The sequence below is a fragment of the Diospyros lotus genome, chromosome 9, assembly GCF_014633365.1.
Source record: "Diospyros lotus cultivar Yz01 chromosome 9, ASM1463336v1, whole genome shotgun sequence".
Lineage (NCBI taxonomy): Eukaryota > Viridiplantae > Streptophyta > Magnoliopsida > Ericales > Ebenaceae > Diospyros > Diospyros lotus.
The window spans coordinates 33,734,292-33,756,326 of NC_068346.1; the positions used below are offsets into that span (position 1 = coordinate 33,734,292).

General features: G+C 38.1%; 1 protein-coding gene across 13 annotated transcripts in view; it reads left to right on the forward strand.

The window, feature by feature from the left end:
- LOC127809687 (protein INVOLVED IN DE NOVO 2-like) overlaps positions 1-22,035 on the forward strand; it is a 67,597-nt gene that overhangs the window by 44,468 nt on the left and 1,094 nt on the right. For 10 of the 13 annotated variants that reach the window (XM_052348698.1, XM_052348687.1, XM_052348688.1 and 7 more), the window contains 6 exons: positions 17,476-17,530; positions 17,995-18,912; positions 19,171-19,352; positions 19,560-19,649; positions 19,731-20,018; positions 20,882-21,091. In XM_052348698.1, the coding sequence (XP_052204658.1) occupies positions 18,003-18,912; positions 19,171-19,352; positions 19,560-19,649; positions 19,731-20,018; positions 20,882-21,091 (1,680 nt within the window). In that variant the 5' untranslated portion in view covers positions 17,476-17,530; positions 17,995-18,002. Of the gene's footprint in view, positions 1-17,143; positions 17,225-17,258; positions 17,349-17,475; positions 17,531-17,994; positions 18,913-19,170; positions 19,353-19,559; positions 19,650-19,730; positions 20,019-20,881; positions 21,092-22,035 lie in introns of those variants that run through there. The other 3 variants (XM_052348693.1, XM_052348692.1, XM_052348696.1) reach the window with 3 other exon arrangements.

A 22,035-nucleotide genomic window follows, 5' to 3' on the forward strand; every position in this document is an offset into this window, starting at 1 on the left:
GCCAGTATATTACATGTCTCTTTTCAAAATTTCTGTCAAGGTGGCTAATCAAATTGCTAAATTGCAGAGAAAGTTTTTATGGTCTTGAAATAAAGGGATGGCAAAAATGGCTCTTGCTAGATGGGAATTGGTTGAGGGGCATTGTTGGTCTTGAAATATGGAATCCATGATGTGGAGCTTATGAGGAGTTTTAGTTCTTGGTTGAGGGGCATTGTTGGTTCTTTTACTAGTAGTAACGAGGCTCGGTTAGTGGCCATGGAAGGGGTAAAAATTTGCTTGGGTAAGGGTGACTTGACTCAGTTTTGGGAAGACATTTGGGTGTGTATCTCTTCTCTTTCGAACTTATTCCCGTGGCTTTATGTAGTGTCCATGGATAAAGGGAAGAAGGTGGTAGAGTTAGGGTTTTGGGTGAATAACAAATGGTTTTGGTTCCTTAACTGGAGAAGTGTTATTGTTTTGCCCAAAGTAATAGAATGCTGGAATTCTGGGAGAAATCAGGAAGAAATAAGGGATGATCGGCAGTAGTTAGTTAGTAGGATTTAAATTGTAATTACTAAGGGTAGTTTTGACTTTTATAAGTTAGTTATTTTTCCCTTAGGAAGTGTCACGAGAAGGATTCCATTTACCTATTCTGTATTTTCTTATTACTGTAACTTCATGTTATTTCTTTTTGCTGCTATAATTGCTAGATTGTGTGCTGTCATTTTTTGTTAAGAAGTTGTTAGCCCTAGGCCCCACACATAGTGGCTAGGAAAAAGACAAAAAGGTTGGTTGTAACAGAATTAGGGAGTGGGATCTGCTACAGCGGACCTATCTCCCACGGCTGGGTATATATTCTTCCAAAGGTTATCTTGGGAGATTATGAATGAATTGATTACGGAAACTCTCTCCCAATCTCTCTCTCTCTCTCTAACGTATCCTTCCCCCTTCTACCTCTCTGTTCTTGCGCTGCTTTAAGCTTTCTAACCTATCGGAATTAGAAAGCCGACCATTGTCTCGGACCAGCCGTGACAGGAAGTTCTGCCCCTCTAGTTTATAAATAAAAGGATGCGGAGGTCAGTTTGATTATCAATCATTTGTATCTTTCATTCCCTTGTGTTCGAATATAGTGAGAGGCGAGAGAGAGAGCTGTGAGATTATAGTTCTTGTTGTCTTCAGTTAGAGTATTGTATTCGAGAGGCAAGTGGAGGTGAGAGAGGGATATTCTTGTACTGGTTTTTCATATGATTCTTAGTGGATTGGTTGCTTCTTGGATTGCTGGATGTAGTGCCATGTAAATGGCATGAACCAGGGTATATCGTGTGTGCTGCAATTTGGTTTGGTTTTCTTTTCTATTTCAATTATGTTCTTATTATTTACTTCATGTTTTGAATGGTGATTGAATTCGGTGAGGTTATTGAGTGATTCTTGGATCATTTGAGCTCTCGGTTTAACAATTTGGTATCAAAGTTTTAGGTTATTCAATCAAGAAACCTATAGAATCTTTAGAAACCTATAGAATAGTTGTCTACTATGGCTTCTGCGACCCCTGCTGCTCGGTATGACATTGAAAAATTTGATGGTACTAACGATTTTGGACTTTGGAGGATTAAGATGAAAGCTTTAATGGGAAATTTAGGGTTAAAAGAAGCCTTAGAACCCCAAAAACCTTTCCCAGAAACTACTACTGCCGAACAAAGATTAGAAGCAAATAATCGAAGGCAAGAAATCTATGAAAAAGCTTTCAACACCCTAATCTCAAGTTTAGGAGACAAAGTTCTAAGAGAAGTATCCAAAATGGAAACTGCCGAGGATTTGTGGGCCAAATTAGAAAGCTTGTATATGACTAAATCTCTTTTGAGTAGGCTATATTATGAAGAAGAGGATAAGGCCCTAATTCTGTTACATTCATTGCCTAAGTCATATGAGGATTTTGTAGATATTCTAAAGCATGGAAGAGATACCATATCTTTAGAAGATGTTATAGGTGCCCTTAATTCTAAAGATTTACAACAGAAAGTAGAATCAAAGAAAACTGCTGGTGATGCCCTTTCAACCAGGTATAGATCCGAAAAGAAAGACCCTAAGGCTAAAGGAAAGTCTAGATCGAAGTCCAGAAATGGCAAGAAAACTTTTAGATGTTTTCATTGCCATGAGGAAGGACATATAAAGAAAAATTGTCCTAAAAGAAAGCAGGATTTTTTTGATAGGTAAATAAGAATTTTCAAACTCAACTTGTGAGTTAGACTTTGATAGTTCAGACGTTCTTGTGGTTTCAAGACATTCGGATGAAGTGGTATGGATTTTGGATTCCAGATGTTCTTTCCATATGTCACCTCACATAGAATGGTTCTTGAATTATAAAGACATGAGTGGGGGGAAGGTTTTACTTGGAAATAACCAAGAATGTGGGATAAAGGGGATTGGGGATATTAAGCTTAAGATGTTTGATGGGTCAATTAGGACTTTGACATCTGTAAGGTATGCCCCAGAACTTAAAAGGAATTTGATCTCCTTAGGAGAACTAGCTAAGAATGGCTACAGTTATAGTGGCTATGGGGATATTCTCAAAATAGCTAGAGCATCACTTGTATGTATGAAGGCAGTCTTTAAAAATGGAATATTTGTTATGATAGCTTCCACAGTATGTGGAGATGCAGCTGTAGGGGAAGAAAAGACCTATGAGCTATCAAAACTATGGCATTTTTGGATGGCTCATATAAGTATCCAAGGGCTTAAAGAATTAGTTAACCAAGGGATCTTAGGTTATGGAAAAATGACAGATTTAAATACACGTGAAACTTGCATCTATGGAAAATCTGTGAAAGTAAAATTCCCTAAGAAGGCATTACATACCACTAAAGGCCCACTAGAATATGTCCATTCGGACTTATGGGGCCCTAGTCAAACTCCAACTCATGGTGGAACTAGGTATTTTCTTTCTATTATAGATGACTACTCTAGAATGGTTTGGGTTTTTGTTTTAAAATCAAAAGATAACACCTTTGATGCATTTAAAACCTGGAAAACCATGATTGAAAACCAAAAGGATGAAAAATTAAAGGTCATTAGGACTGATAATGGCTTAGAATTTTGTAATAAGGAATTTACCCAATTGTGTAATGAGAGTGGCATCTTAAAACATCTTACTGCCCCTGGAAATCCTAAGCAAAATGGCCTGACCGAGCACATGAATAGGACCCTCCTTGAGAGGGTAAGATGTATGCTATTCCATGCTAGGCTTTCAAAAGCATTTTGGGGAGAGGTTGTTGTTACAACAACCTATTTAATAAACAGGTCACCCTTATCAGCCTTAGAGTTTAAGCCTCCTTATGAAATGTGGTATAATCATAAGCCAAACCTAGATCACCTTAGGGTATTTGGGTGTATAGCTTATGCACATATAAAACAAGGAAAATTAGAACCTAGGGTTAAGAAGTGTGTGTTTATTGGTTATCCATCAGGGGTTAAGGGGTATAAGTTGTGAAATTTAGAAAAAGATATGCCTAGAACCATGATAAGTAGAGATGTAATATTTAATGAAAATTTATTTATCGATCTAGAAAAGAAAATTGAGGATAGGGAAGGGAAAGCCAAAGCTGTAAATTTTGAACATCAACAACAGGATGATGTTACTGTATTCAATTCTCCCTTAGAACCTTTCTAGGACCAGCCAAGTGCTGGTGAAGGATCCTCAAGCCAAGATGGTCTTGATAGATCTATAGAAGTTAGGGATTCATCAAGTTATGATGAAGATCAGCACATGGATAGTGCTGGTTCATCCAGTACAGCAGGAGATTCAATTGGAGATAGGTATAATGTAGGCAGAGATAGGCAAAGAAGAATAAGCAGGCCTCTAGTGAGATACGGGTTCTCGAATCTAGTAGCATATGCACTACTAAGTGCAGAGGAAATAGCAGGAGAAGAACCCCAATCCTATGAAGAAGTTGTAAGTTCTAAGGAAGCTCAGAAATGGCAGGAAGCCATGGAAGCTGAGATGGAATCCTTAAGAAAGAATGAAACATGGGTGTTAGTGAATAGACCCTTGGGAAAAAGGATAGTAGGCTGTAGGTGGTCATTTAAGGTAAAAGAAGGTGCTGGAGATAGCCTTAAACCTAGGTATAAAGCTAGGTTAGTAGCTAGGGGTTTTACCCAAGTAGCAAGAATTGATTTTAATGAAGTGTTTTCACTAGTTGTAAGGCACACTTTTATAAGAATTCTGCTAGCTATGACAGCCCATCTAAACCTTTACCTAGAGCAAATGGATGTTACCACAGCATTTCTTCATGGCGAATTAGAGGAAGAAATTATAATGGATCAGCCTAGAGGTTTTGAAAGTAGGGGTAAAGAAGGCAAGGTTTGTTTGTTGAGGAAGTCCTTATATGGACTAAAACAATCCCCTAGGCAGTGGTATAAGAAATTCGATTCTTTTATGATAAGTCAAGGGTTTATAAGGAGTTCAGTGGTACAAGAAATTTGATTCTTTTATGATAAGTCAAGGGTTTATAAGGAGTTCATTTGATTGTTGTGTCTATCTTTGGGATATTTCCACTAAAATAGCAATTTATCTCTTCCTGTATGTAGATGACATGCTTATAGCAAGTCACTCATCAGCTGAAGTTCAAAGTTTAAAACTTAAACTTAAGTCAGCCTTTGAGATGAAAGAACTTGACGAGGCCAAGAAAATTTTAAGAATGGAAATTCATAGAGATAGGCATAATAAAACTCTTCAGCTATCCCAGAAAGCTTACTTAGAGAAAATTATGAGAAAATTTCATATGTTAGATGCAAAGGTAGTAAATATACCATTTGAACAACATTTTAAACTATCTCATGCCTAATCTCCAATTGATGAAAAGAATCTAACAAAAATGAAGAGAATTCCCTACTCTAATGCTGTTGGCAGCCTTATGTATGCAATGGTGTGTTCCAGGCCAGATTTAGCACATGCCATGAGTGTGATAAGTAGATTTATGAAAAATTCAGGGAAGGAACACTGGACAGTAGTAAAATGGGTATTTAGATATCTAAAGGGTCAATGAACAAGGTTTTGATTTATGGTGGAGTTGATGACTTTAAAAAGCCAAACATTATAGGATATTCTGATGCAGATTATGCATCAGATTTAGATAGAAGAAGATCAACAACTGGTTATATATTTCAATTATGGAAATCTACTGTTAGCTGGAAATCTAATCTTCAACCAGTTGTAGCTCTATCAACCACATAATCTGAGTATATAGCTGTAACTGAGGCTGTTAAAGAATCTTTGTGATTGAAAGGATTAGTGAACTCCTAGGATATGATGTAAGGGTTATTTTAAAGCGTGATAGCCAAAGTGCCTTACATTTTGGCCAAAAATCAAAGTCACCATGAAAGAACAAAACATATTGACATTAGATATCATTTTATAAGAGAAGTCCTTGAGAAGAAAGAGATTGAGCTTATAAAAGTTGCTGGAAGTGATAATGTTGCTGACATTTTCACTAAGGCTGTCCTAATATCCAAGTTACTTCATTGCTTAATGTTGTTACAGTTTGATGTGTTTTGATTGATTTGTTTCAGGGGATATTCAAGGAGTGAGCAGAGCTAGAATGCTGAAATTCCAGGATTATTTAGAGCAAAATGGTGGAGATTTGTTATTGTTTTTACCAAAGTAACAGAATGCTGGAATTCTGGGAGAAATCAGGAAGAAATAAGGGATGATCAGCAGCAGTTAGTTAGCAGGATTTAAATTGTAATTACTAAGGGTAGTTTTGACTTTTATAAGTTAGTTATTTTTCCCTTAGAAAGTTCTGCCCCTCTAGTTTATAAATAGAAGGGTGCGGAGGTCAATTTGATTATCAATCATTTGTATCTTTCATTCCCTTGTGTTCGAATACAGTGAGAGGCGCGAGAGAGAGCTGTGAGATTATAGTTCTTGTTGTCTTCGGTTAGAGTATTGTATTCGAGAGGCAAGTGGAGGCGAGAGAGGGATATTCTTGTACTGGTTTTTCATACGATTCTTAGTGGATTGGTTGCTTCTTGGATTGTCAGATGTAGTGCCATGTAAATGGCATGAACTAGGGTATATCGTGTGTGCCGCAATCTGATTTGGTTTTATTTTCTATTTCAATTATGTTCTTATTATTTACTTTCTGTTTTGAATGGTGATTGAATTCGATGAGGTTATTGAGTGATTCTTGGATCATTTGAGCTCTCAGTTTAACAAGAAGGCCACTTCTTGAAAGAGAAGAATCTATTTGGGTTGACTTGCTGAGGGTTATTTCCCAAGTTCATTTGGTAAGTGGAAGGGGGGATCGGGTATTTTGGTCATTTGAAGGGCCTAGTTCTTTTTCGTCGCGCTCATTCAATGAGAGACTTTGCTCATTGATGTTTGGATCCAACGTTCCCCAAATTAATTATGTGGCAGCTCATGTTTGGGGCAGTTTTGCTCCTCCAAAAGTGTAGTTGTTTGTGTGACTTGTCATTGGGGGGAAAATTAACACAAAGGACAATTTGGGTAGGAAAGGGATTCTACAAGGGGATGATCTGCTTTGTGTCTTTTGTGGCTCTATCTCGAAGTTAGTGGACCATCTCTTCATCCACTGTGAGACTGTCTTGTGCTTATGGCGGCAGATTTTTAGATGGTGGGGCTATGAGTGGGTCTGTCCAAGATCAGTTGGGGTCTATTTGACCAGTGGGATTATTTTGCTTGGGGCAAATGGAAAAGGAAGGTATGGAAGTCTCTTCTATGCAATGCTATGGACGATGTGGCTAGAACGGAATAGGTTAGTTTTTAAGGATCGGGGGGCAAGTGCGATTGATATCTTTAACTTGGTGCTTGTCAAGTTAGTGGCTTGGATTAGGGCTGTGGAGCCACCTTTCCCTTGCTCTGTGGATTAGGTCATCATGTTTGCTTTTGCTCTTGGCCGTTAAGTTTTTCTCTCTCTTCTAGGCTGGTTGGCTATGAAGTCAGTTTTGGGTAGCCATGGTCTCCCTAATTGCTGGTGTGTTTTTTTTTTTTTTTTTTTTGGGGGGGGGGGTGATGGTTTGTATGGATTTTGACGCAGCGTGTAGCGCGTGTGTAGAGTATAAACACACAAAGGAGACTCTTGAAAAAACAAGCTTCAATGGTCGAAACTTGATCCTCAATTAGGTGGTAAAACAAACCTGTTTTGTTGAGAAAAACCTAATGTTATTAAAGGCCCAAAGTGCACTAAGGCACACAAGGGTCTTGGAGCCTGAGACGCAAGGCGAGGCACGAGCCTAGTGGAACTAGGTGTAAGTTAATAAAAAAAAAATGTGTCCTAGAAACTAGAAAATAAATAAAAAGAGGAGAAAACAATGAACAAACATACTTGGAAACCGTTTGTTGTTTCTTTTGTTTGCTGTTTGTTGTTTCCCATTGCTACCTAAAGCTAGGTTGTTCGTTTGAAGAAGGGAGAGGAGAGTCGAGAAGGTAGATGATGCAGTAGCTGTGTTGTCCGTTTGAAGAGGAGAGTCGAGAAAGGAGACAAGTTGTGGAGTTGTGTTGTCCGCTTGAAGAGGGTGAGGAGAGTCGAGAAGGGTGTTGTCCGTTTGAAGAGGGAGAGGAGAGCCGAGCGAGAAGGGAGGGTTGTGTCGTTGCAGCCGTCCATTTAAAGAGGGAGAGGAGAGTCGAGAAGGGAGAGGAGTCCTGGTCGTCTTGGAGCTATGTCGTGACTGCTATTTGAGGGAGAGGATAGCCGAGAATAGCCAAGAAGGGAGAGGAGAGCTGTTGGACGTGACAACTCTGCAGACTTGACTTTTGGGGATTTCTTGTATTTTAAGTTTCTTTGTTTCAATTTTTTAGAATATCTTGATTTCTTTTATTTATGTATAATTTGAATTAGGATTAGATTTGATTAAAATATAGCAAGAAATCAATTCCAATTTAGTATTTTCTTAAAATCTAAAAAGTAATACTAAAATTAAACTAAAACAAACCAGGCGTAGCCTTGGCATACCTAAGCCCAAGGTTGTGCCTGAGAGCCTGGGTGCGCCTAGGCACGCTTGGGCAGATCTCGCCTGCCTAGTTTTTTTCTAGGTGCCAGGCTTGCACCTGGTATCAAGGCGCGCCTTTAATAACACTAGAAAAACCGAATAGGCTACTAAAATTGAATAATGAAAAAAAACTGTTTACAAACCCTAACTAAGGACTATCTATAGTGTTCGGCCAATCCATGCCTTTATGGTAAATAAAACTAATTAGAATCTTAATAGAAGTAAAACCCTAGAAGATATGAATTAAATTAAAACCCTAAAATAATATGGAAAAAAAAATATGAAGTCTCAGCCTTTGTTTGGCCAGTTCTTGAATGGGTCGATTTGGACCGGGTCTTGAATGCTTTCAGGCCAGTTCCCTCCATCTTCAAATAGTGAATGCATCATTCACATCCATTTGAGAAGAATTCGTCTTCGAATTATGATCCGGATATGATAACTCCACATCTGACAAATACAAAGGGAGATCAACAACATTAAAGGTTTTGGAAGTACCCATATGAGTAAGCAAATTCACTACATAAGTATTATCATTGATCTTCTTTGTAATCTTGTAAGGACCATACTTCTTTGGCATGAGCTTGTTTTGTTTTCCTGCTATAATTATTTCCTTCCTCAAGAATATCATGACTTTATCTCCAACCTCAAATACCTTGTACTTCCTATGCTTGTCAGCTGCCACCTTGTACTTCTCATTAGCTTTGTGCAGCTTTTGCTTGACATCCTCTTGAACCGCTTTAACTTGCTCAGCTAAGTCACTAGTTGCAACACTAAAACCTGGTACCTTTGTTAATTCCACTAAATCCAATGCATGATTAGGAACTTTCATGTATATAATGGAAAATGGTGACTTGCCTGTTGAACTTTGCACGACGTTGTTATAGGCAACTCCCCATTGTCTTGGGTTATCTTTGTAAACGCTGCGAATTAGATTTCCCAAGGTACGATTCACCACCTTTGTTTGTCTATTAGCCTGGGGATGCATTGTGCTGTTGAAATTCAAAAATGAATCGAACATCCACTACAAAGTAATCTAGAAATGATTCAATAATCTCGCATCACGATTCGAAGTAATGGTTTTAGGGACTCCATGTAGTCTAACAACCTCCCTGAAAAACAGTTTGGATATGGTTGCTGTTAGATATAAGCCCTTAAGACCAGTTCTAGTGACACAATAGGGCTTGATTTTGTAATTTTTTAAACCTTATTTAATGGCAAGTTTTATGTTTAATTTAATTTGCAATATGATTTGAATTGAACATATAAATATCCTTTAGTATAATAAGGAGTAGATACCATTCTTAATTATTAAGAATAATCGAGACGGATTATCCACAATACGTTATACTATAAATATGTTCCTAGCCATAGAGTTCCTAACTTGGATAATTAGTAACTCGCAAAGGCCGGCACATCATCTTCCTCCTTGTTCGGTATAAGATACCGAAAGACAAGATTGGTGGGTCTCGTACCACCCTGTATAAGATACATAAGGAAGACGAGTGGGTGCTCGTTATAGGAACGAGTTCACTGAACGGGACTATTAATATTGAATCACATAGGTTTTATCTCACGGGTCAATGATTCAATATTAACTACGAATTTGCATTAGTCCTTAGACCTGAGATGACATGGATATCTGTGTGTTAGTGGATTAGGATATCAGCGATATTATATGGCTGTCCTAATCAGGGATAGCCGTATGTATCTATGTGCCTAGTTCAGTGACATACAAGGTATGTGTGCATCAGACATGGAATCTATCATCTCGGGATATACGAGGAGGATATCCTATGCAATCCAGTAGTCACTTGATGATAAATCCTTGGCCAAGGTAATATGACGACGGAATTTGAATTTCGTAGAGGTTGTGTCATATTAGTCAAGTGTGATTATTGGATTTGGTCATACGACGAGATCGAGAGATTTGACTTGCTGACCGTGATCTCATATCTCGTCGGGATATAGTATGATAGAAGGATTGTATTGTAGGGCACCGTAGTGTAAGGTTCACGTTCCCGCTTCACATTAAATTGGGTAATCATGACATATTGCTAGATTTCACTCGTGATTTACGAGAATTAATAACTAATTAATTCTCGTTGCCAATTTAATTGTGAACCCAGAAAGTCCCACTCAATAGAAATCGTTTTAAAAGAAAAAAGGGGGCAAATTTAGTAATTATGGAATTACTAAATTATAAGTGCAATTATTTAAGAAATAAGAACAATTAAATAAGTAATATGATTATTTATTTAATTATTTTGGATTGGGCTTTTTGTTAGCACCCAAAGTCCGGCCCAATTAGCACTTAGGGTTTTAGGGTTTCTTGTCTATAAATATAACATTAAACCCAGAATCCGATCAATCAATTCGTTGGATCAAAAACGAAAATTTTAGAGAAAATTTTCGTGTCCCTTTTTCTCTCAAGTCTATTTAAGTCTTGACGGTTTCGGGTGGACCAACTCGGCATCTCACACGTGGGAGATATCAGGCAGGTTATCAACTACAAAATCAGATTTCGTTTCGAGGTAACTTTTCGCTTTTGTGTCTTCGATTTAACCATAAGATTTGAAAAACGTAATACCAATAAAATCAGATTTTATTTTCCGCTGCGTATGATCCGATCATGTTTTCTAACAGTTGCTGCATCTGCCATCTTCTTACATGGAAGAAAATACGCCATATTTGAAAATCTGTCAACCACTACAAAAATAGAATTCATACCTCGTTGAGTTCATGGTAAACCCAACACGAAGTCTACAGACAAATCTTCCCAAATAGCGTTGGGAATAGGCAATGGCATGTAGAGACAGACATTAGAAGATTGCCCCTTAGTTGTTTGACATACATAACATTTGGCCACAATAATAGAAATATCTCTCTCCACTCTATGCCAATAATACCTGTCCATAACAGCCTTAAGAGTCTTATCTCTGCCAAGATACCCTGCTAAACCACCACCATGTAAATCCCGAATAATTTTCTCACGAAAGGATGTACAAGGAATACATAGCTGATTTCCCTTCATGGGAAACCCATCATGCACATAAAAATCTCCCGACAGTTGCTGAGATATGCATTGTGCCCACATGTGCTTGAAATTATCATCGTTAGAGTTTTGATCAAATTCAATGATCTCAACACTAAGAGTTTTGATCAAATCCACACGCCTACTCAAAGCATCCTCTACTCGATTATGCTGTCTTAACTTATGCACAATTTTAAATTAGAATTTATCAACAAAAGCAGACCATCTAGCATGCATATTACTCCTCAACTGCCTTTGACTACTCAAATACTTAAGAGCTTAGTGATCCGTATAAAGAACAAACTCTTTAGCAATCAAGTAATGTTCTCATGTTTTAAGAGCCCTCACAACTGCATAAAACTCCTTATTATAAGTAGACTACTTTCTTCTGGCTTCACACAATTTCTCGCTAAAGAATGCAATTGGTCTCTTCTTTTGGGACAACACAACACTTATACCCACTCCACTCGCATCACACTCAACCTCAAACAATTTGTCAAAACTTGGCAATGCCAAGACAGGAGCAGTACATAACTTTTCTTTTATCAAGGCGAAACTCTGCTCTTGTTCTTCACCCTAATGGAATTTTCCTTTCTTTAAACACTTAGTAATTGGAGCCACAATATTACTAAAGTGCTTAATAAACCGTCTATAGAAAGTTGCTAACTCGTGGAAACTCCTCACATCACTCACATTTTTAGGGGTTGGCCCCTCTTTAATAGCTCTCACTTTCTCCTCATGTACCGTTATCCCATCTTTACTTACAACAAAACCCAAGAACAACAAACTCTCACTCATAAAAGTACACTTCTTCAAATTAACATAAAGTTTGTTTTCCCTTAACACAGTCAACACCTCTTTAATATGCCCAACATACTCATTAATAGACTTACTATATATCAAAATATCATCAAAATACACCGCAACAAATTTACCAATGAAAGGGCGTAGTACCCAATTCATTAGTCTTAGAAAGTGCTTGGTGCATTGGTTAGTACAAAGGGCATGACTAACCATTCAAACAACCCATCCCTCGTCTTGAAAGTTGTCTTCCACTCATCTCCAGAATGGATTCTGATTTGATGATAACCACTTCTAAGATCAATCTTAGTAAAAACCATCGTCCCATCAAGTTGATTGAGCATGTTATCGAGTCTAGGAATTGGAAATTTGTACCCAGTAGTAATCTTGTTAATTGCTCTACTGTCAACACACATCCTCCAACTCCCATCTTTCTTTGGTGTCAATAATGCCAGCATTGCACATGGACTCATGCTAGCCTGAATATCCCTTATCATCCCTCAACTCGAAAAATCTTTGTTTCAAAAGATGTGACTTTTGTTGAGTCACAACCTTCTTTGGTCATTCTAATCTTGGTCATCAGGGGGAGCATCATAGGATTGAAGACTAAGTTGCTGACCCTAATCTTCCTAGCTTAGATCTTGACCTTGACCTTCTTTCCCTAACACTAGCAGATTCTAATAATCCTACTCCTAACCCTGTTTTGCCTACTGATTTAGTCTCCTTATCTCCTCATGATCACTCCCTTGTTGTTCCAAATAATTATTAGAACCCTAAGCAAGTCAGTCAACCCGAATCATCATCATCATCTCCAGTAAGTTTCAAGGGCTCTCCTTTTGTGTACCATAGTAAACAAGTTCATGCCTCATTCTCAGCATGAAACAACATTTGATTCCCAGCCAGATCCTGAGAAGGTTTGTTCCCTTAAGCCTGTCCATTTCTCTTCTACTGATTTGGATATTCCTATTGCCATTAGAAAAGGTGTTAGGCGATGCACTCAGCATCCCCTAGTCAATTATCTCTCTTACCACAGGCTGTCCCCAAGACACGGAAGTTTTTTGACTGCTCTAGACACCATTGTTATTCTTAATTTGATGGAAGAGGCTTTAAAGGATAAAAAATGGGAGCTAGCCATGCAAGGGGAGATGAGGGCATTAAAGAAAAATAACACATGGGACTTGGTTCCTAAGCCAAATGGAGTGGTTCCAGTGGACTGCAGGTGGGTTTTTAACCTAAAATACAATGCAGATAGTTCATTGGAGAGGTATGAGTCTTGATTGGTGGCCAAAGGCTACACCTAGACATATGGGATTGATTGCTTTGAGACTTTTGCTCTAGTGGCCAAGATGAGCATGGTAAGAATTCTCTTGTCCTTAGTAGCTCACTATGGATGCCAGCTACACCAACTAGATGTGAATAATGCATTTCTTCATAGTGATTTAGAAGAAGAGGTCTTCATGGAGCAACCACCAGGATTTAAGGAAAAGGAAATGAGGTGTGTAGACTTAAAAAGGCCTTATATGGTCTCAAGCAGTCACCAAGAGCATGGTTTGATAGATTCTCTAAAGCAATGAAGTACATGGGGTATCAATAGAGTAGAGGAGACCATACTCTCTTTTTCAAGCACTCAGGGGAGGAAAAAGTGACTGCGTTACTGGTTTATGTGGATGACATCATTGTGACAGAGAATGATATGGATGAACAGTAAGATCTAAGAAGCAAGTTGGCCTAAAATTTTGTATCAAAAATTGGAAGTACTTAAATATTTCTTGGGAATAGAGGTAAGCTACTCTAAAGAAGGTATATTTCTATCCCAGCGTAAGTATGTATTGGACCTTTTGAAGGAGACATGTTTACTGGAAAGCAAAGGAGTATGCACTCCAGTAGAGCCTCATGTGAAATTGGGAGAAGACACCGATAGTCCACCAGTAGATAAAGGCATATATCAGAAGTTAATAGGGCATTTGATTTACTTATCACATATTAGGCCAGACATAGCCTATGCAGTGAGCTTAGTAAGTCAATTTATGCATTGTCCAACTGAGAGTCATATGCAAGCTGTAAGAAAAATATTGTGCTACTTGAAAACTACCCCGGATAAAAGAATCCTATTTAAAGCAGGAGGTTCTTTGGATATACAAGGGTATAACTGATAGGAGATCTATTACAGGGTATTGCATGTTTTTGGGAGGGAGCAGAGCATAGTGGCGAGATCAAGTGTTGAAGCTGAGTTTAGAGCTATGGCACTCGGTCTATGTGATAATATGGATGAGAATTGTGCTAGAAGATTTGAAGATTGCTATCAAAGAACCAATCAGGTTATTTTGTGACAACCAATCGACCATAAGCATTGCACATAATCCTGTATAGCATGACCTACACTTTATAAAAGAAAAGCTTGAAAAATGTATAATTCAAATTCCCTATATTCCTTTTGAGCAACAGGTGGCAAATTGTTTGACAAAAGGATTGGTGATTAAAAGATTTGAAGACCTAATATGCAAGCTGGGAATGATAGATATTCATTCACCAGCTTGAGGTGTTGGCGTGAAAGGATTCTCGGGAAAGGAAAGGAGAGGAGGCAACAGTGCAGTCTTTAGAATATTTTATTTTTGGTCTTGATTAGATTAGTTTCTTAAAGCAGATTAAGAATCTTTCCTAATTCTTTGTGTTATAATCTTTCCTAAATGTGTTGTAATCTTTCTCATTGTAAACTTCCTATAAATGTATATTTTAACCCTATAACTAAGGCTGCATATAAATGAATTAATAAGCTTTTTTGTTCAAATCTTCAGTTACTCATCCTCATACCCCTATGCCTAGGTTAGAGATCCCAATCTTTGAAGGGGACAAGCCTAAATGGTGGATTCGACAGTGTGGGAGATTCTTCCATCACTATTAGGTGGCTAAGAATCAGAGGGTGAACTTGGTGGTAGCATATCTCAATGATATAGCTGACGCCTAGTTCCAAGGTTGGAGTTGGACAAGGAATGTATGTAGATGCCAGGAGTTTGCAGAGGATTTCTGTTAGCAGTTTGGAGAAAGATCTATGGCAGATGTTGTTGAAAAATTTAACAAGCTGAAACAAGAAGGTTCCGTGATGGAGTACCAAGTGCGGTTTGAGGAGTTGAAGTCACTCATGTTAAATTCCCATCCAACCCTAACTGAGGCTTTTTTTGTATCACGTTTAATTAGTGGGTTGAATGAAGAATTATGGCCTACAGTGAAGATGATGCACCCTATCACTGTAAAACAGGCTGCGGAGAAGGCCAGGCTGCAACAGCTGGCACTGGAGGCTATATTTAGGAAGCACAAGCTGTAGCCGAAAGCATATCCTAGGGGTGTTCAAAAAAACCGGTGCACCGCAGAAACCGACCAAACCAAACCGAACCGATCGATTTTTTTATTTTTTTTGCAGTCCAAAATGGTTTGGTGGTTGTACAAACTGCACGGTTTGCGGTTTGTATGGTTGACAGTTTAGTTTAAAACCAAATCGCCCAAGAAAATATAAAAAAAAAATAAAAAATATATTATTATAAAAATTACCCCAACAACCCCTACAACCCTTATTATTATAAAAATCACCTTATATTTTTATAATAATATATAACAAGTTTATAATAATATATAACTATTATAATTGCCAACAAATTATAATAGTTTATAATAATATATAATTATTCTTTCTAATATTTTTATAATATATTATATGTTGTCAATAGTTATTTTCAAACTGCAGTAAACTGCACCAAACCAGACCGCAAATACGGTGCGGTTTGGCCGCACCCAAACCAGACCCGATCTGGTTTGATCAGAAAACCACACTAGCGGTTTGGCTTGCTAAAAATGGTTCAGACCGGCCAAACCGCACCGTGCACAGCCCTAGCATATCCTGTGAGCAGCCAGTCAATTGGAGGAAGTTTAAAAGCTGCCAACCCCGTAGTTTAGAGGACCTTAATTCCTAAAGCCTTACCAAGCCCAGCCCTGCTTAAACCCCAATTAATGGAGCAGAAAAGGCAGCTTGGGCTATGCTTTAGGTGTGGGGAAAAATATAGCCCTGGTCATCAATGTAAGAGGCAGCTGTTGCAAATGGAGGGGTTAGAAGAAGTGGAAGGAGAGGAAAAAACAGTTGCTGGTGAAATGGAAAATGTAAAGGAAGGGACAGCAGGGGAGGAAGATGGAGAAATCTCCCTACATGCCTTGCAAGGCTGTCCATCGGGGAAGATAATTAAGGTAAAGGGGAATTATGGGAAGAGGAGATTGATGATTTTGAGACAGTGGCAGCACCCACAGCTTCTTGGATGAAACCACTGCCATGGAACTGCAATGCCCCACATTGGCCACATTCCCCTTATTACTTACAGTGGCCAATGGCAACAAGATGATTATTAGATTTAAGTGTCAAAACTTTCAATGAAAGATGCAAGGGCAGGAGTTCACAGCCCTGATCTATTTAAACAGCTCCCTAGGCTAGTTCAGCTGTGAAATTGTCACGACCCTAGGGGCAATAGAGGGGTACTATTATAATTGAGCTACATATTGTTTGTAATTCTGTTAGGTGCACATGGCTGCTGCTATTTTCGTTTGTGCTTTCAATTACAATAACTGAAGAGCAGCCAGCCTCTTGTAAGAGGATGGGGATTCATGCAAATGATAATTGAGTTTTTTCCCTCCACTTTTCTGTTCTCTCCCTGCCTCTCGAACCCTCTGTTCTTCCCCAATTCTTGCTGATCTCCTTCTCTCAGTCTAACTCTCCCTCAATTTTCTCTCTAATTCTCAAGTTCTACCCTAAATAGCCACTGTCAGATCTTCGGATCGAACACATTCCAAGGCTAAGGAAGAGGTAGACATATTAGAGGTCACGGATGACAATGGTAGTTCGATATAGTGAAGAAAGAACTACAATGGATGTAACTTTCATGCATCCTCTTATTAAGAGAACAAATCACTCGGAAAATGATTGCTGGAACAAATTTTATCTATTCAAGATAAAGGTACCTCCAATGTTACAATTGGACGAAATATGACCACATTGCAGGGAAGTGTGACTAAAAGGAAGAACAAGCGAAGTTTCTGGAAGAAAAAAAGACAAGTGGCAATAATTTGTTTGTTGCCTTTTTATCAACTCATCATAACATTTGTGGTGAGATTTGGTATTTTGGCTACGGCTGTAGCAACCTGATGGACTTAGATCTAGGCACTTGTGATTTATGGGAACATCTAATCAAGTGATAAATATTATGAAATTAATATGTTGGTGATTTTATTATATTTCCAAATTAATCCACCCATTTTCTTAATTTTTAATTATTTTGTTTTTCTAAATAGGGTTTGTTGACACCCTATATAAACATCCCTTGATGTATCTCAGAAGATGGGATCAGATTGATTATTTAACTCGAAAGCAAGGTTGAGGTTTCTTCTTAGTCTTCAGGGTTTGAGATTCATTCTCAGATTTCATTTCAGTCTTTTGCGATCTTGTTCTACTTTAATTGGTAGCAGTACATCTTTCAATTCTTATGCACTTGTTTCGGTAAGTTTTCTATTTCATTGTGTTGTAGCCACCAAACCACTTTCACTTCGCTATTTTGCTCGACCAAACCCTAAGCCCTAACTTGTCTCTCATATCCTCTTATTTCTTTACCATTTTTGCCATCCAGCTGCAAATCCATGGTCTAATCTTTGAGAAACTGCAAAAAGTTCACGCAGATTAAGGTAATTTTGCTTCTCACTCTTGTATGTTTGTTCTACTTGATCTGATGTGTAGATGATGATGATTTGCTCTTTTCTCGTATGGATTTTAGCTGATTTTTTACTTCCATCTCAAGGATGTTTCATGCATGTGTGCCTCTTCTGCAATTGACCATGTCCTGTATTTTCACTTTGACTGTTTGGATTCTTTTTTACTCCCTGTTTGGTTGAAGAGGAAATTTTTTGGAGTGAAAGAAATTGAAATGTTGCTTCCTTTTATTGCTCATTTCTGTTGTTGGTTTCATTTCTGTTCTTCAACTGTGAAGAACATTTCGTTTTGGGAATTTATCAGGTAGGAGGGTTCAATATCGATGAAGAGTCACTTAACTTGTTGCAATCTTTTGTTTGTTGGAGGTCAATGATTTCGCCTTTGGTAGCTAGTTAAGCTTTTCTGCTATTCAATTTTTTAAGTCTGTTAAACTTGACAGAGAGCGCTATGGATCCCAGTTCAGGAGAGGATATGGACATAAGTGAGTCTGAAATTGAAGACTATGAAGTGAAAGAGTATGAAGCGCTGAAAGGTGGAAGGCATCAGGTCAAAGTATCTGATGAGGCCTTCACTTGCCCTTACTGTCCAAAGAAACAAAATCAGGACTTTCTGTTTAAGGAACTCTTACAGCATGCTATTGGAGAAGGGACGTGTACTTCAAAGAAGCAGACTGCAAGGTATCGGGCAAATCATCTAGCATTGGCAAAATACATGGAAAAGGACATAGGAGCAGTTGCCAGTCCATCAGAACCTGTGGCTGTGGAGCCTGATGCCCTTGCAAATTGTGACTATGAAGAGATGTTTGTGTGGCCGTGGACTGGAATCGTTGTTAACATCCCGACTCAATGGATGGATGGACGTTATGTGGGGGAAAGTGGTTCCAAGCTTAAGGACCAGTTGATAAGGAGAGGGTTCAATCCAATTAGAGTTCGTCCACTCTGGAATTATCGTGGTCACTCGGGCACTGCTATTGTGGAATTTAACAAGGACTGGTCTGGTTTCAACAATGCTATGTCATTTGAGAAGGCCTATGTGACAGATCATCGTGGGAAAAAGAACTGGAATGCCTCTAAAGACCAAGGAACTGATCTGTATGCTTGGGTTGCCCGTGCTGATGACTACAATTCTAACAGCATTATTGGGGATGATCTTCGCAAGATTGGAGACCTTCGAACTATCTCTGATATCATGGCAGAGGAGGATAGGAAAGCAAGTAAACTTGTATCCAATTTGACAAATTTGATTGAGGTAAAAAATAAGCACTTGGTAGAGATGGAGAGAAAATTCTCCGAGACTTCAAATTGCCTTAACAAGTTAATTGAGGAGAAAGACAGGCTTCATCAATCTTATAATGAAGGTGAATCTTGCTTATTGCTTGTTATTTTCTCCTTCCTTTTGTTGGATTGAGGAACTTTCATACAGTATACTTGTGGTTATATCAGAATTTAAGTTGTTCAATTTCTATGCCATAACAAATTTGTGACCATAGGTAGCTGTTATCTAGAAGACCAGATCCATGATAATAGCCGGAGGGCGGTTGTTTATCTTACTTTTGATTGTAATATAGTGCTCGCAGCAATGATTGCTTTTCTCTTTTTTTTTTGGGATTAATCAGAGATAAAAAAGATTCAAATGAGTGCAAGAGAGCACTTCCAGAAGATCTTTAACGACCATGAAAAGCTCAAGTCGCAACTGGACTCTCGAAAGGAGGAGCTTGAACTTCGAAGAAAAGAATTGGAGAAGCGTGAGGCCCAGAATGAAAATGAAAGGAAAAGGCTTTCTGAAGAGCTTGAAAAGGTGTATTATTTATTCTTTCATTTTGTCAATTTCATTCCTAATTCTTCTCCTCGACTATCTTTCACAAATTTATGGACAATCCCCATCAAGTGTTTGTGAAATAATTTTCACCGGTTACATTCATTATTGAAGAACAATATTGTATCTATTGAAATATTATATTTTGTTATGACATACTTGGCAAAATGGATTTCCTTTTTCTTCCAGAATGCTTTAAAAAATAGTTCACTTCAGATGGCAGCTACAGAGCAAATGAAAGCTGATGCAAATGTTTTGAAATTGGCTGAGGATCAGAAGGTTTGTGACCAGCAGTCTGGAACAGTTGTGTGTTATTCAAGTGTCAGATATATCATGTTAAGATTTTGATTGTTTTTTCAGAGGCAAAAAGAGGAACTCCATAAGAAAATAATTGAATTGGAAAAGAAATTGGATGCCAAACAAGCACTGGAACTGGAAATTGAGCAACTGAGAGGGAAATTGAATGTTGGAAAGCACATGGGAGATGCTGGTGATTTAGAAGTTCTGGTAAAGCTTCAGGAACTGCAGAAAATATTGAGAGAAAAGGAAAGAGATCTTGAAGACATGGATGCTTTACACCAAACTCTAATTGTGAGGGAGAGGAAGAGCAATGATGAGCTGCAGGATGCTCGTAAAGAATTGATTAATGTAAGTGTTCTTATTTCTCTTCTATTTTCGTTTTCCAGTTATGCTCACATGCAGATAAATTTTCTTTGCATAATTAACACACAAAGGCATGGGGACCTGACCTGCCTGTACCCTATAAATGCCAACTGAACTTATCATCCTTACTGCTACAGTGTAGTTGCCACTGCAATTGTAGTTGATGTAGGTCTGACAGAAAACAGATCTTGGTACATAGTAATCCAAGGAAGATATAACCAATTGGCCTTGGTAAAGGCTTTCATATTACTTGCATTTGTTATGGTGTAAATAATTTTTTGTGGTAAGATGAATTAGATGAAGGTAGGGTTGCGTAAATCTTACCCTCCCTGCTATGTAGCAGTGGGAATCTTGTCCATCAGCGCCAACCAACCCCCTGCCCCCAAGAGCGTGCGTGCCAGTGCAGGGCAAGGGGAGATTGCCGAAAAAATATATTGTACGACCTTTAGTACTTGTTGGCCCCAACTAGTGGGATTGATGCTGCTTCATGTTGAACAGAGGAAACCCTTAGTTTACTCTGCTGGTGATTACTGAAACTTCTGCTTGCTTCTTCTTGTTGAACAAAGGAAACCCTTAGTTTACCTGGCTAGTAATTACTGAAGAGGTCTCTCTCTCTCTCTCTCTACAATGTTTCTTTTCTCTATTTTCATATGCAGCAAGTTATGCATGTATGTGTGATTATAAAGCAGTACATGCATCTCAGATCACAGACATGCAAATATAGCTTATATATATTTTGTAATATTCAGTTCTAGCAACATATCAAAAAATATTAGAAGAATTATAGTTTCTTTTCCCACATAATTAGTACTTCTAAGTCTAGAATGATTAATTCTGTTGTTTTATAGGGCTTGAAAGAGATGCCAAGACATGGTGATGTTGGCGTCAAGAGGATGGGTGAACTTGACAACAGACCCTTTTACGAAGCAGCAAAGAGAAAGTATAATGCGGCAGAGGCAGAAGTGAGAGCAGTTGAGATATGCTCTTTGTGGGAGGAGTACATTCGAGATTCCAATTGGCATCCTTTTAAAGTCATCCTGGTTGATGGGGAAGCACAGGTGTGCATTATATGACTACTCAACATGCTTGACATTAACTTTTTCCCTTGCCCTAAGTAGCTAGGATGTTATTTACAGGATTATAAAGCCACACGCATAACCATCAATAATATCATATCTGTATGCAACTTGCAGTTCCACGAGTAAAACTATTGCATCAAATTTTTCAGCCTTTACTCATCTATTTCTTTTTTTTGTTTGCTTAGCAGTCATCTGTTTTTTTATTTACATGATTACATCAGCATATGCGTTTAGGGATCAATTTTGGCCGTTAGTAGCTTCACATTTTGGTACTCTGCCCATATTCTATCCATGATAGTTTATTGACGTGACATGTGTATTTAGAATTCATGAAAGTGAAACCTTTAAAACAAAATGGATATTGTGGACTCCAAGTGGCACATTGGTATAAGAATGTCACAGGATCCTGTTTGCACGCATCATTTTTTGGTAGAATCTTACTGGGATTGGGGGTCAGAGGATTGGGTAGGATTTCAATCCACATCTTGGTTCTACTTGATCTTACAGAACCCACATTTTTTTATATAAAATGTCCTATTTAGCGTCTATTTGGATGTGGGTCTTGTGGCCTAGTATATCATCGTCCAAATTTAAAAAAAAGATGCTGAAAAATTTGGGAATTTGTTTGCTCCTTGTAGGACAAATTTCAAATGCTTTGTTGAACAGCCTCCCAACCAAGAGTGAAACAAGTTTTGTACTGGCATAGCATTTCTTCTTTTTTACTTCATTGTGGGTGATGTTGCAACAGTACCATTTCTTATTGTAACTGATGCTGCAGTAACATTTCTTCCTGTTTTTCTTTGTTGCTACAGCATCAATTCTTTTTCTTCTTCTGAATAATGACTGGGTTGGTATTTTTAATGCATTAGTTTTTATTATTCTTCATATTATTGGTATTATTATTATTATTTGCTTTTTTCCTT